General features: G+C 43.5%; 1 protein-coding gene across 1 annotated transcript; it reads right to left on the minus strand.

Annotated features, from left to right (window-relative positions):
• Window positions 1-157: 157 nt before the first annotated feature.
• LOC5502647 (vesicular glutamate transporter 2) lies at window positions 158-14,572 on the minus strand. The gene is made up of 11 exons (XM_001623754.3): window positions 14,127-14,572; window positions 13,225-13,470; window positions 12,979-13,012; window positions 12,453-12,652; window positions 11,882-11,969; window positions 11,369-11,464; window positions 10,937-11,070; window positions 9,276-9,425; window positions 2,343-2,475; window positions 1,822-2,060; window positions 158-1,016 (listed from the first exon to the last, which is right to left on the minus strand). The coding sequence occupies exons 2-11, from the start codon at window positions 13,468-13,470 to the stop codon at window positions 828-830; spliced, it is 1,509 nt and encodes a 502-aa protein (XP_001623804.2). The 5' UTR covers window positions 14,127-14,572; the 3' UTR covers window positions 158-827.
• Window positions 14,573-14,813: the final 241 nt, after the last annotated feature.

Consider the following 14,813-nt stretch of genomic DNA (forward strand, 5'->3'; position numbering starts at 1 on the left):
CACCCTTCCCAGAATACATTTTTTTGTTGTATACAACGAAGAGCAGTAGTCGAAGTATAGAAGTCAAGCCAGCGCAAAGAGAACAAACAAGATAAAGTGCATTCCATAGGTTTATAAAAAAAACTCTAATCCACGTCAGAGAATAAAATACTACAGATTAAAAACATTTTCTCAAAAAAGCCCTTTATGGTTCTGTCAATAATTCAGAAGTCGCATAAATATAATACTCATTACTTTGAAGTTCAATATATACCTATATTTATCTGATTCTAGTGCGTGTTCTAATGCAGATTTTTGTTAATATTTTACTATTTTCTGCGCCTATTCTATTAGCTACAGTAAGGGGTTCCATCCATATAAAGTCAGAGCTCTATTCGTATAAAGCGTATATAAATATTTACAATATTTGACTTGCGCCTTTGTTCATTTTTCTAACACTGACGGGTTAGAAATAAGTTCTGGCTCGCTGAGAACCACCAACCTCTAGGATAGCACGGTTGCCAAGGTGACGTTGAGTCCATACCTGCAACCTCGACATACACAATAGAGAGCAGGTCATAACTACACTTTCTCCATTTCGTGTGTCTCGATGGTGTTTCCTCGCTCTGTCTCGCCTAGCTTTGAGTCGCTGTTTCCTTGTCGCTACCGAGAGTTCTGTCTTTACTTTCCTTCGCTGTCTGTGTTTTCACAGTTTTCGCATCTCGTAAATTGTCATCTCTCTCGCCCGTGTGTTGCTCGGATAACTCAATTTGATCCTTTGTGCTATTCAATTCCTTGTCTTGTTCTGGTAGCTTTATTGCCTGGTTCATTTTGTCTTCCTCCTCGTTTTACTGTAATATGTCTCTATGACCTTTTTTGCCATTCTCTTCATCCCTCTCTTTCTCCGAGAGTTCCACCTGGTCGCGACCCCCTGCCCAGGGCTGTCTGTAGCCTGAGCAGAGCGCAGAGTAACCGATTACAGCGACCACATACACAATCATCGTGATCCAGAACACGATTCGCCACTCTTCTTGTTTCTGCAGGAGAGAAAAGTGAAGGAGTAATGACAAAAAGGAATTTTCGAGACAGAGATGAAGGGTGATACAAGTTGAGAATGGTCAAATGGGTGTTGTTCTATGCCCCCGCTGTGAAAGCGGATGAATGGTGACGATGGTCTTGGGCGCTAAGATGATTGCTGATGATAACGATGGATTTTGATGTGGGATGATATGACTGGATATTTGGGTGCTTTTTAATGCTCATTTTGAGCCGACTATGATAATGACGACAGGGCATGGGGTGGGGCACTGGTAGCCCCCCCCCCCCCTCAATATTGAAAAAAGATAATGGAATGACGTGGCGTGGCCGTCCCCCCAATATTTTCGTAATGTTTCTAAATTATGCCCCTTCAATATTTCAAGGCTTGCTACCTACAGCACTGGACGATGTTTTCACGATGTGCACTGGTTATTCTAGAGGCTTTTGGAGGATTATTTTAGTGTGGTGATTAGATGATGTCTTCGTGTGTGGTTAATGCTGCTATTATGATTCTGGATATGCTTTTGGATGCTAATACGGTTTTTATCATTATCATTTGTTGATGACGGTACTACTGGTTGTGATAAGAAATTTTAAGGGATTTTCTTCTTTTTTAACGGGACTTAGGTAAGTAATTTTTCTTAAAGTATCTTCTCTATTATATACTGAATAGATCTGGGATGTTTAAATGGTTCGTAAATCGGGACAAGGTGGAGAAATGAAACGTGTTTGTGATGCATTATTTCACAACAGTCAGTCGTGGAGTGTTGATGATGATGCCGGCCGCCTTGTTACGTAACCTACCTTGTGTTTTGTGACTATCCCCGTGATCTGAGGACTGATGAAGCCAGGCGTTGACGCGAATGTGTTTGTAAGGCCCATGAGCACGCCAGCGTACTGAGGGGCTATATCAAGATGGTTGACTGCGTACCCTATAGCATTAAGGCCCGAGAACCCCACCCCTAGTACTAGGAAAATCACGCACATATGCCGTGTTGTAGCGTAACTAGTAGCAACGATGAAAACTCCAGCCAGGAGGCAACCTAAACGCAACAAAGATCGAAAATTAAAATACAAAACTGGAAAGACGCACGACAAGAATTAGAGAAACCTTAGCTAAGATGACAAGTAATCGAATACAAACTTTAGCAACGAATATAAAGAACAAAAGAGAGCCTTTGAAAAAAAACTGGATTATCAGAGAAACCTTTGCCGACAAAGCAAGAAAATTAGATAATAGATTGATTTATCATGAGACACTTAGTGAAAATGAAGGGAAGACCAGCCGCGAAAGTTGATTAGCGTGCTTTTCGGGCATGGCTCACCTACTGCGTAGAAGATGACTCTAACGGTGCCAATCCTAAGGATGTTATGCTTAATGAGATAATCCGCTAAGATCCCTCCCAGCGGAGCCAGAAGTGCTTTGAACAAGTACGGGCAAGCTGCGAGGAAACCAGTCTGTTTGGAAATGAGGATTGTTAGAACTTGTTCACACTAATTAGTGACACATTAATATACCAAGCCTTGATAAGGAACTGGGTTGCGGAGCTCCTAGGATCAAGGATGGGCAAGCATTTTGTTGTCTTTTTTTGTGCACCCGGGTCAAAACGGTGAGCCTGTGCTCGATACTTCACTTTGTTCCTTTAGAATTCTTCATTGCTCTCGGGAGTTCCTTTATCATATCATCCTTTAGTATATAAAACTCGAGAACCTCGCAAGAACAAGCAATTTGATTGGTTGAAAAAATCGGGATAAAATGCAATATACACCTTTTAGGAGGTGGTTATTTCCTTTGCGCCCCGAAATCAAGCAAAATAGCGGTGTAACAGCCGATTTGCAAGTGTTTCCGAAAAGAAAATTGCTCTAAAGCTCGTTTTATATACTAAAACAATTATACCATTTTCATATCGGCGGATAGTGGCTTAAAAATATCTACCGAGAGCCGAAGGCTGTATTGAATAAACTCAAATGAAGGAGGCTGAGCGAGGAATATGGACTTGAGCGACAAACTGAGAACAGGGGGTAAGCAAGGAATATGGAGTTGGCCGAAAAACTGAGAACATGGGGTAAACAAGGAATATAGACTTGAGCGAAAAAAAACTGAGAACAGGGTGTAAGCAAGGAATATGGAGTTGACTGAACAACGGAGAACGGGGGTGAGCAAAAGAGAGCATGAGTGATCAAAGTCTTGACCTAAGAACTGAGAACAGGGGTGAGCAAAGGGTGAACAAGGAATATATCCTTGGCCGAACAGCGGAGAGCGGGGGTAAGCAAAGGGGAGCAAGGGATATGGACTTGTAATTGCAATTTTCGTCTTTTTTGTGTGTACCCGGGTTAAAACGGTGAGCCTGTGCTCATTGAAATATCCGAAAATGGATGATCAAAGGGAGGAGAGGGTGTGCAAGGAATATGGACTTGACAAAGCAACAGAGAACGGGAGTGAAACACTAAAAAGGAAAAACTATGGACAGGGTAGAGCAAAGGGGAGTAAGGAATATGGAATTGTAATTGGTTAAGAGTGAAAATAAATTCGAGGACATGGCCGAGAATCGAACCTTGTTCATATCAGGTGAAGTGAGAAAAAAATACACCGTATGACTCGTATGGCAGCTTAAAGCTTTACAGCTAAGATGGAGATTTCGGGCCCAGAACCTCTATCCAGCGAACTGTACAACACAAAGGAACCTGAGGTACCCGCGCATTAATGGGGAGGCAATAACCAGGATCCCAGGCCTGTCTCAGTCGGTTACGCCACGCACAGCTCGCTGAGATATACACTGAAAAATATTGGGGTCTTTTTCACGCTTGCATCTCTTGGGAATAGGTGTGTTGCTGTGGTAATGTCGTAGTGATGTCGTCATCATGTGCAGCACACTACGACCTCGGTCTACATTGATGCCTTACACCTAATAACAACAGCGGGAAATTTGAGGCAAATAACTCTTTAGAAATAATAATACCTAGACTTTTGGCAGCGCACTTTGAAAAGCAAAAAAAAAATTGTTGCCACTTCAAAAAAGAGTCTTACAATAATGTGCTAGTAATTAGAATTTGTAGAAACAACATTAAAGTGATACATTCTACCGTTTTTACGAAGCTATGTTTCTGGTACGTTTCTGGCGACTTTCTAAACTTTCGAATTCTTGGGCAACTATTTCATAAGCCAAGAAACGAAATGAAACTTTCCCTGGCGCCTCTACAAATATTCCCCTCGAAGTCATGAAATTTTGGAGACAAAAGAACACAATACCGAGATACAACAAATGAATATTTGACACAAGCTGTATTCAGTAGCTCCGAGCACCTGTTAACTTACGACTTTAAGCTCGAATATCCAGGAAACGATAGAATATTATTAAGAAGTTTGTATGAGGCATTTGTAAAGTAATACTTTGTGTCTAACGTCAGTATGTCAGGAGGTCTCGGCAGAATAAAGTAATGTTCGAAAGTGCTAAACATGTCCTATGGTTGCGTAAGTTTGTGCTCGCGTATAAAAATATTTTTTGTGCACTATGTCATAAGCCAGCAAATAAGAGATCATGTATCGCTAGTTGTTCTTTAGTCACTTATCTATTCATATACGAAGTAGAAACTACGTCTAGCCCTTCAAGATTCCATGATCCCCAAGGGAACCGAGTTAAGATAACACGGAGAAAGTTAAAGATCCTCTCTCTTAACAGTAACGGGCTAAAAAGCCCGGCCAAAAAGTCGCAGTTTCAATCTCTTGTCGCACTGCATGACCCGGACGTTATTCTCGGCTGCGAATCAAAGATAAACGCTATTATTCCCACTTATTCAATCTTTCCTGAAAATTATGAAGTATATCGGAGAGATAGGACGGCTTCCGGTGGAGGTGTTTTTATAGCTGTTCGCAACGATCTGACTGCAGTGGAAGAACGGGGTCTCGACGTCGATGGGGCCGAAATGATAACAGCATCTATCCATCTCGCAAAGCGGAAGAAACTTTTTCTAACTAGTTTCTATCACCCCCCAACCGACCAGGAGGGACTCGGTCTGTTAGACGACTACTTATGCAAACTGTTCACCAAATACCAGCAGTGCCCTAATGCAATCATAGGGGGTGACTTTAACTGCTCGGGTATTGAATGGTCAAGCGGCGAGGCTGTACTCACTCCACCTGTTCACAGCTGGGACCTCGCCCTTATTGCGTTGGCGGAAAAATATGGATTATCACAGCATGTTAAGTCTCCAACTCGATATGATAGCTTCTTGGACCTTGCATTCTCGTCTAAACCTGGCCTTGTTAATGCATGTCATGTTACGTCGGGTATAAGTGATCACAGCGCGGTTTTATTTGAAGTTGACCTTGCTCCAAAATACATCCCCAAGCCCCCACGTAAGATTTATCTTTACCATAAAGCGGACATGGCTGCGTTAAAAGAACACATCGCATCCTTCCATAGGGACTATGCTGCATCGCACATGGAAAGATCCGTGGAGGAAAATTGGAATGCTATCTCAACTTGCATTAGTGATGCTATGGAGAGGTTTATTCCATCCAAGACTTCGAAAACAAAGCGACACCTCCCCTGGATAGGCGCGCCCATCAAAAAATTGATGCGCAAACGCGACCGCGCCTTCAAAATGTCCAAACGGACTGGGAAGGAAAAAGACCATGTGAACTACAAACGCCTAAGGAACATTGTAAGCAACAGCATCAAGGAATCACACAATAACTACGTGAGCGAGATTATGAAGGGGATTGACCTTGAATCTGATGAACCTAGGCCGAACGGAGTGAAGAGGGCGTGGTCATATCTGAAACTCTTACGCTCAGAGTCACTAGGGATACCCACTCTATTCTGGGAGGGACGGGTTTGCGCGAATGACAAATGTAAAGCTGAGGCGCTAAGGGCACAGTATGACAGTGTATTCACGCAGGAAGATAATCTTAATGCTCCCACTCTCGGCGCGTCCCCTCACCAAGACATCAAAGACATCTCCTTCTCTGTTAACGGCGTTAGAGTACAACTCGATAACATCCGTGTAGACAAGGCGTGTGGCCCAGATGCCGTCCCAGCCAGAGTCCTGAAGGAGGCTGCAACAGAACTCGCACCTATCCTTACATTACTGTTCGAGCAGTCGATGAAGGATGGCGTACTCCCTACTGTGTGGAAGGACGCGAACATATCAGCCATTTATAAGAAGGGTCTAAGATCTGACCCACAGAACTATCGCCCAGTATCTTTAACATCCTTGGTCTCCAAACTGATGGAACACATTGTCTCAAAACACATAATGTGTCACCTGTCCGCAAACAACATCATTACTCAGCTACAGCATGGTTTCCTGAAAGGCCTCTCTTGCTCCACCCAACTAATATCTGTTATTCATGATTGGTCGTCGGTCCTGAACGACCATGGGCAAGTTGACGTGGTATTTCTTGATTTCGCCAAGGCGTTCGATTCAGTCCCTCACGAACGCCTACTGATCAAGGCCGAGTTCTATGGAATCAGAGGAAGACTCTTACTGTGGTTAAGGCACTTTCTTACCAACAGAAGACAGCGAGTGGTCGTGAACGGGGCCTCTTCTACCTGGTCCCCTGTGCTATCAGGCGTGCCTCAGGGCACGGTCTTAGGACCGATATTATTCCTGCTCTTCATAAACGACCTGCCATCTGGCATCAAATCACACGTGAAACTGTTTGCCGACGACAGCGTCCTATACCGCCCAATTAAGAGCCTTGATGACCACCACGCCCTACAGCAAGATCTTCACCACCTTGAACGATGGGCAGAACAGTGGCAGATGAAGTTTGCGCCCAAAAAATGTTACGTCATGACCATCACTTTAAAACGCGACAAGTCCCAGTTCCCATACCATTTGTGTGGAACCACACTGGAGGGGGTTAGCGTTCAAAAATACCTTGGAGTCCACATTTCTACATCTCTCAATTGGTCAAAGCACACGGAGGAAGTCAAGAAGAAGGCTAACGCAGTACTGGGTATCCTACAAAGAAATTTATCTTCCTGCCCAGCTGCGGTTAAAGAGCAAGCCTACAAGGCGCTGGTACGGCCACTGGTGGAGTACGGGACGGAAGCATGGAGCCCCCACACTAAGAAGGACATTCAAAAAGTTGAATCTGTACAACGCCGCGCTGCCAGATTTGTGTGCAACGACTACGGAAGGCATAGCAGCGTCACGAATATGCTGACACACCTAGGATGGCACCAGCTAGAACTTAGGCGAACAGTATTCGACTCTGTCATGTTTTATAAGATCCACCACGGACTAGTAAAAATCGATTTCCCGAGTGATGTAATTCGCAAACCTGGTTCCTACGCAACCAGGTCAAGCGTCAGGAACACATGCCAACTTACACTCCCGCCTCCCAGTATAAACCAATTCAAATACTCCTTCTTTTCAAGAACTATCCCCGTTTGGAACTCTCTGCCCCAACAAATGCTAGACCTCAGCTCTGTCGATGAATTTAAGATAGCCGTCACTGGCGAGCTGGCCCGGCAATGATTTAGTTGCCATACTACCCATGTACATGTGTATTGTTATCTCATCATCTTATCGAATTGTTACGTTTATTTATTTATTTATTCATTCATTTATTGTTTCTTTTGTTTTATTTATTATTTATTTATTATCAACCGTAGTATGTGCATGGGTAGTTGGTACGCTGCCCCTCATTGCCGGATTAGCTCGCTAGTGGCAATTATTGTATTTAAAGGTTAAAGGTTAAAGGTCCGTTTGCCCTTCGCCAAACGAGACACGAAATTCAAACCCACGTTGTTTGGTTGCTTTCCCCGGAAATTATTCTAAGTGTGCTCACTCGTGTTTAGCGGCTGAATAGGGAAAACCACCAGCTTGTAACATTCCATGCATGCTTAGTCACCCAAGAAACTAAATGGTAACGAGGTTTCTTTCCGTTTTTAATACGCTCTTCCGTCAAAAGATGAGATCGCGAACAAACTTAAATATTACTTTGGCTTACGATAAGACTGTTAAACCGGTTCTTGGGGTAGAATTTCTTGTTTAAGTAAACCGACTCTTTCCACCATAATTTAGTATGCGAATTTTATTCTCATAATCTATGCCACTAAACAAAGCTGATATCAGGACCATACCTGCGAACTAAATGTGGCGTCTAAAAATCATTAATCATGCGATTTGAAGTGTAAAGTCGCACACGCTGTGACGACGCACTTGGTGTTAAAAATGAATGTTACGACTCGTAACATTTCAGACCTGAGGTCTGAAATTCAATTCTGATTTCCTTTCAGAATCGCAAAAATGGCGCTTTAAAAATAAAATACAACCAAAATCTAGGGAAAACCTTTCACACTCAAGCTTTGATAAAACGGACATTAAAGTTTATTACAAAAAGTGTGTCAGATCGTCCACCCCTATTCTATATTGTTCAGTCAAGGCTATATTCCTTCCATGTTGAAACTCCTTATGCTCCCCGGGCTCCCCCTTGCTCATTACTTGTTGGATTTCTTTTTTTAAGCGATGCAGATATAGCTAACGTTTTACTACAATATTCAATACTGATACTACGGTAAAAAAAAAAAAAACTTCCGAGCAATAAAGAATTCTAAAGGCAAAAAACGCTTGCTCACTCTTGCTCCTGGGACGGGAGTAAAAAAAAACGCATAACCTGGTCCCTATTCTAGGCGATATAGTATAATAATAGAGCTAATACAGGTCTCCTCTCTGTATTTAGGGTCTCTTCGAAACTACACCCCCCTCCCACAACATTTATTTGCGGAATTAAGTCCTTCCTGAAGATGTGTATATCAAGTTTAAATAAATTGTGGACAGGCACAAGGAAAAGGAGCGAAGGCAAAGGCGACGGCAGACGTAACCAGACGCAGCCAGACATGAAATGCACTCTGAAATGGATTCGGTCTGACATTTCAACCGTTTTCATTCAAACGTGAAACTCCAAGTTTCTTGGTATTACGAGGACAAAAATTGTGCTTTGAAAACCAGCGCTAGGCTTATTTATACTTTTTGGACTATAAAAGCGAGTTTTTATTTGATGGAATCAAATTGGAATTGAGCGCTTAGTATGAAGGCAATTTTGGGTCATTTTTTCTGTCGTCGCCATCGTAGTTGCTTAAATTCCCTAATTGTGTACCCTGGGTACCAGAGGCTCCGAGCTTCGCGGTGAAAACGTTTCTCGCCGCGAAGCTCAGAGCCTCTGTTACCCAGGATACTAAATGTGAGGATTTGACAGGAGCTGAGCGAGCGCTTTTATCACGCATTGGCAATGTCCAAGTTACCTGCTCGATATCGAAGTCCAGCACGTCCTTGAAGTACGTGGGCATTCCTGTGAAGAGTGTGTAGTAGCCCCAGCATGCGCCGAAATGACCAATCACGATCGCCCAGACAGCCTTGCACCTCAAAATATGATGCCAAGGGAGTCCTTCGAACTGAGCGGATTACAACATGTGTCAGTGTACCATATCAAAGGAGTCCCTCGAACTACCACAGTATGTCAGTGTACCGCCCCAAGGGAGTTCCTCGAACAACAACAACATGTCAGTGTACCACCTCAAAGGAGTACTCCCTCGAACTACCACAACATAGCAGTGTACATCCTCAAGGAAGTCCCTCGAACTATCACAACATGTGTCATTTACCGCCTCAAGGGAGTCCCTCGAACTACCACAACATGTGTCATCTACCGCCTCAAGGGAGTCCCTCGAACTACCACAACATGTGTCATCTACCGCCTCAAGGGAGTCCCTCGAACTATTGCAATATGTGTCAGGGTACCGCCTCAAGGGAGTCCCTCGAACTATTGCAATATGTGTCAGGGTACCGCCTCAAGGGAGTCCCTCAAACTATTGCAATATGTGTCAGTGAACCGCCTCAAGGGAGTCCCTCGAACTACCACAATATGTGTCAGTCTACCGCCTTAAGGAAGTCCCTCGAATTGAGCGAATTATAACATGTGTAGTGTACCACCACAAGGGAGTCACTCGAACTATCTCAACATGTCAGTGTACCGCCCCAAGGGAGTCGCTCGAACAACCACTGCATGTCAGTGTACCGCACCAAGGGAGTCGCTCGAACAACCACTGCATGTCAGTGTTTTGCCCCAAGGGAGTCCCCCGAACAACCACTGCATGTCAGTGTACCGCCTCAAGGGAGTACTCCCTCGAACTACCACAACATGTCAGTGTACCACCTTAAGGGAGTTCCTCGAACAACAACAACATGTCATTGTACCGCCTCAAGGGGGTACTCCCTCGAACTACTACAACATAATAGTGTACAACCTTAAGGTAGTTCCCAGAACTACAACAACATGTCAGTGTACCGCCTCAAGGGAGTACTCCCCCGAACTATCACAACATGTCAGTGTACCACCTTAAGGGAGTCCCTCGAACAACAACAACATGTCAGTGTACCCCCTCAAGGGAGTACTCCCTCGAACTACTACAACATAGTAGTGTACAACCTTAAGGGAGTTCCTCGAACTACAACAACATGTCAGTGTACCGCCTCAAGGGAGTACTCCCTCGAACTATCACAACATAGCAGTGTACAACATCAAGGAAGTCCCTCGAACTACAACAACATGTCAGTGTACCGCCTCAAGGGAGTACTCCATCGAACTACTACAACATAGTAGTGTACAACCTTAAGGGAGTTCCTCGAACTACAACAACATGTCATTGTACCGCCTCAAGGGAGTACTCCATCGAACTACTACAACATAGCAGTGTACAACATCAAGGGAGTTCCTCGAACTATTACAACATGTCAGTGTTCTCAAACTGAGAATAAATGATAGAAACAATAGGCCATATGGCGAAGAGATAAAAGAAAAGAAATATGAATTTCTACAATAAGAAATCAAACCATCGCTACTATATTATTTTTTAATAACAACTATGCACCCAGACACCTCTTGTTTCTGTGTGAAAGTCCCTACCTGCGCCTTGTTGTCAGACGAAGCGATGCTGTTCTCGATGAATTCTCGCTCCTCTTTAGAGATAGTTGGGTGTGTAGCAGGCGATTCGTGAACCACTAGCTCCCAACAGCAATACCAAATAATACCAGAGGTACCTGGCAAGCCCAGGAAGAGTTAAGTGTTAGGTATGGTGAGATGATGGTCATTGTTGCGGCAAATACTGACAACATGAAATAGGGAGCACCTGGGCGTGACGAAAAGGTGGTTGCCTTTTCCCTGACCCCGCTGAAATCAATGTCTTCTTGATTATAAATCTCGTGGCCACTCAAGGTCTAGCATTTCCAAACCTGGCTCTCATTCTTTGAAGTCTCAATACCCGTGTCTAAAACTCGCACATGTGGCACCGAGATCAATGTGTATCAATGAGTTAAGTCTAAGAGACATGTGGCGTACCAAAGCAATAGAAGACGGACGGCCAGCCCCCGTCAAAACCATACTTGCTCAGGAGTCCGGTCAGTGGTATCGCTACAATGTTACCAAACGGACAACCTGCGGTAGAGTAATGGGAAATACATATATCAATCAAGAAAATACGACGTGTGTACCTAGCGTGCACGTTGTGTGCACGTGTTGTGTGCCTAGCATGCACGTTGTGTGCACGTGTTGTGTGCCTAGCATGCACGTTGTGTGCACGTGTTGTGTGCCTAGCATGCACGTTGTGTGCACGTGTTGTGTGCCTAGCATGCACGTTGCGTGCTCGTGTTGTGTGCCTAGCATGCACGTTGTGTGCACGTGTTGTGTGCATAGCATGCATGTTGTGTGCACGTGATGTGTGCCTAGCATGCACGTTGTGTGCACGTGATGTGTGCCTAGCACGCATGTTGTGTGCACGTGTTGTGTGACTAGCATGCACGTTGTGTGCACGTGTTTCGGGGCCTAGATACACGTTATTTGCACGTGACCTACCTGCTATGGAGATGGTAATCAGCGTGCTTCTCTCGAAGGGAGGTGCCCACTTGCTCCATATGGCGTGGTTGCAAGGGAAGGTCACACCCTAAAACGAACAAATAACAAATTGCTTGGATCTCAGAATTTGACATTTGGTTGGTGCGTATGCATAGACGATGGGATCTGTCTAAAAAAATATCTGTGATAGATTCTCGTGATTTTCAAAGATCACACTGATTGAAAAAAGTAAGCTTACAAAGTTGTATAATGCACAAAGTTTTAAATACAAGTTTCTACATTGTATATATTACTGGATAAGGTCCGATACAAGCGTCAGTAGATTCTTAAAATTCCATTTTTTAAACAACTTTGTTGAGGATTAACACAAAGGAGTCAGCACGAACGGGACAAGGTCCCAGCATACTCTGCTGCTCTCTTCACCCTCAGCATCAATGTTATGAGTCTTTCAGCTCACCAGAAAAAGTCCCACAAGACCCCAGTCACTATAGCGTGCGGTAACTAGTGTCAGAGGGCGAGAAGAAAGATGACAAATACCCCGTAGCCAAATACCCGCGTACCTCCGACTTACCAGAAAAAGCCCTTGAAATATCCGGACACCGACAAGACCCCAGACACTGTAGCGTGTCGCAACTGGTGTAAGGAGGGCGAGAAGAGAGGTGACGAATACCCCGTAGCCAAATACCCGTGTTCCCCCGATACGCATGGCAAGCCACGCCCCTGGGATTTGTAGCACCCAGTAGCCGTAGAAGAAAGATCCGAGTACTAGACCTGCGATAAATCACGCATGTGAGAACTTAGGTTTTAACAAATGATAGTGATAACTATCTATTTTTTAACAATTAGACTACTAGTTCGAGTTTTCTATGAGTCAATAGATAGCCAACGAGGTGCGTAGCGTAGATTTGACTATTTGACTCAAAGAAAACGAAAACGAGTAGTCTAATTGTTTTAGCATAAATCCACCCACATACTACCTTCAAATAATTGATTAATAATTCTCAGGAATAAATAACTGCTTTTGTCGCGAAAAGGAACGCGAGTGCAATTATACTAACAAAAAATACAATGTGCCCATCATTGAGATGTAACACTACCTTGAAGTGCCGAATCCCAGTTGAACTCCGCTTTCTGTTGATAGACAACATACACAACCATGATTAGCATTTTACCTTTGAACTGTCCGCATTCCCCATTCCCTCTCCTCAGACTCTTTTTTCCTTTTCTCCTACGTTGTTTTAATAGGCAGCATTTTATGAGTTTTTCTAGCACAACCGAAGACAAGATTTTAACCGCTTTTCGCTTGTAACCATTCCCACACCTCACCCGTGAGACACACTTACCTTTATGAAATGTAAACGTCCCTTGGAAATTGTCTGATCGTTCACCATGCCAACAATAGCGACGTTAAGGTTGACTCTCATGGAGTAGATATTGATAAATCCTAGCCATGTCATCGCTAACAGCACGTATCGTTTAGGTATACCCCACTTGGTGGTCTTAGCGGCTGGCTCCTCGTGTAAAGGAATTGCTGGAGGTGCCTGTACTCCATGTTCCTTGTCAGGAGCGTTTTTCTCGTCGTCCGACATCTAGCAAAAGCATCAACACATAAATAAGGGTCGTAAAGGGAGAATCAGGAACTGGAATCTGGAATCTGGATTTGGGGCTACACTAGCGGATCTAGAAGAGGGTTTAAGGGGTGCTACATTTGCAAAATGGTCGGCATGCTTTTTTTGCACCCCCCCCCCCCCCCCCCCCCCCGCCCCCGGCAACATCTTATACTATATCATGTAAGATTCACATCATGCTTATTTTTTGTCTTGTCAATTGATAAGACGTGCCTTTGATCATCAATGTACCATAGAAGGAGTGTTACCGTACATTTCAAAGCCTGCACTGAATTACTTTCGAGATAGCCTATTGTCAAAAATACAATGAGCGTGTTTTGGTAGTCACCTTTTTCTTGTTCTGTAATATTTTTTTTTATAATTAATTATCTTAAAATCACAAGACAGTTAATTTATATCCAATCAATCTGTGCAATGATATGGAGATAAAACAGATTAAATATCAGTCATCACACAACTAATAGCACCAGGGGATCGCCAGAATCCGGAACAACAAATATTAATGAAAATTACTATTTACAATTATGATTATTGACGCGAAAATGACAGCAGGTAATACGTCCCCAAGGAGGACAAATTCTGCTGAGAAAGAAGCCAATGATAACAGAGTTACTGACCTTAGGAGTGGGATCAAACTAAACCCACGGCATTGAACACATCTCACGGGAATTTCACTGGAATCATTCCAAAGTATGCACGCTGGCGCCAGGGCAAAGGCGGAAATCCGGGTAAATCGAAGAACTTGTGGAGATGGAATTGAGTATAACAAAGATAAATTGCTTGGATTCGCTTCACTTCTCGCTCTATCTTCCTGTTCAGGATCACGCCTAGTTAACAGGTACCACAGGTGGTGAGTCATGTGACTAGGTCAGGGAGGTCCAACGCGAGAAACCTGCATTGACATTTCAGTAACATTTCATTGCTTCAATCATTTCTTTCACCTCAAGTTTCTTAGCTTTCGTAGGGGTCTTTATAAAAGGCGGTTGTAGAATTAAATAATTCAGCTTTGTGCGTTACTTTGAGAAGTATTTTGAGGTAATGTCTATAAGCAATCTTAGAATGACTCTAACCTCACTTAAACAAAATACTAGTAACTAATGCGCTGATTGGCAAGGAGAGGTTGCCATAGAAATGGCCTTAGCAACAGTTCCCAAATTCGCGGATAGATTTATATCGAATTTCATACAACGTGCTAATATCTACGGGTATTAACTTTAACAAGATCAAATTTAACGCTGAGAAGGTACGTAATTTGAAGCATGAAAGCGATATACTATTAGGTTAAAATTTCAAAACGAGATTTG

This window comes from Nematostella vectensis, chromosome 6 (assembly GCF_932526225.1).
Source record: "Nematostella vectensis chromosome 6, jaNemVect1.1, whole genome shotgun sequence".
Lineage (NCBI taxonomy): Eukaryota > Metazoa > Cnidaria > Anthozoa > Actiniaria > Edwardsiidae > Nematostella > Nematostella vectensis.

Coding starts and splice junctions, on each gene's coding strand:
- LOC5502647 (XM_001623754.3), bottom strand. CDS start 13,470: ATGTCGGACGACGAGAAAAACGCTCCTGACAAGGAACATGGAGTACAG. Junction 13,013..13,224: donor GACGTTTACATTTCATAAAG/GTAAGTGTGTCT, acceptor GTCTATCAACAG/AAAGCGGAGTTCAACTGGGA. Junction 11,465..11,881: donor GATTACCATCTCCATAGCAG/GTAGGTCACGTG, acceptor ACTCTACCGCAG/GTTGTCCGTTTGGTAACATT.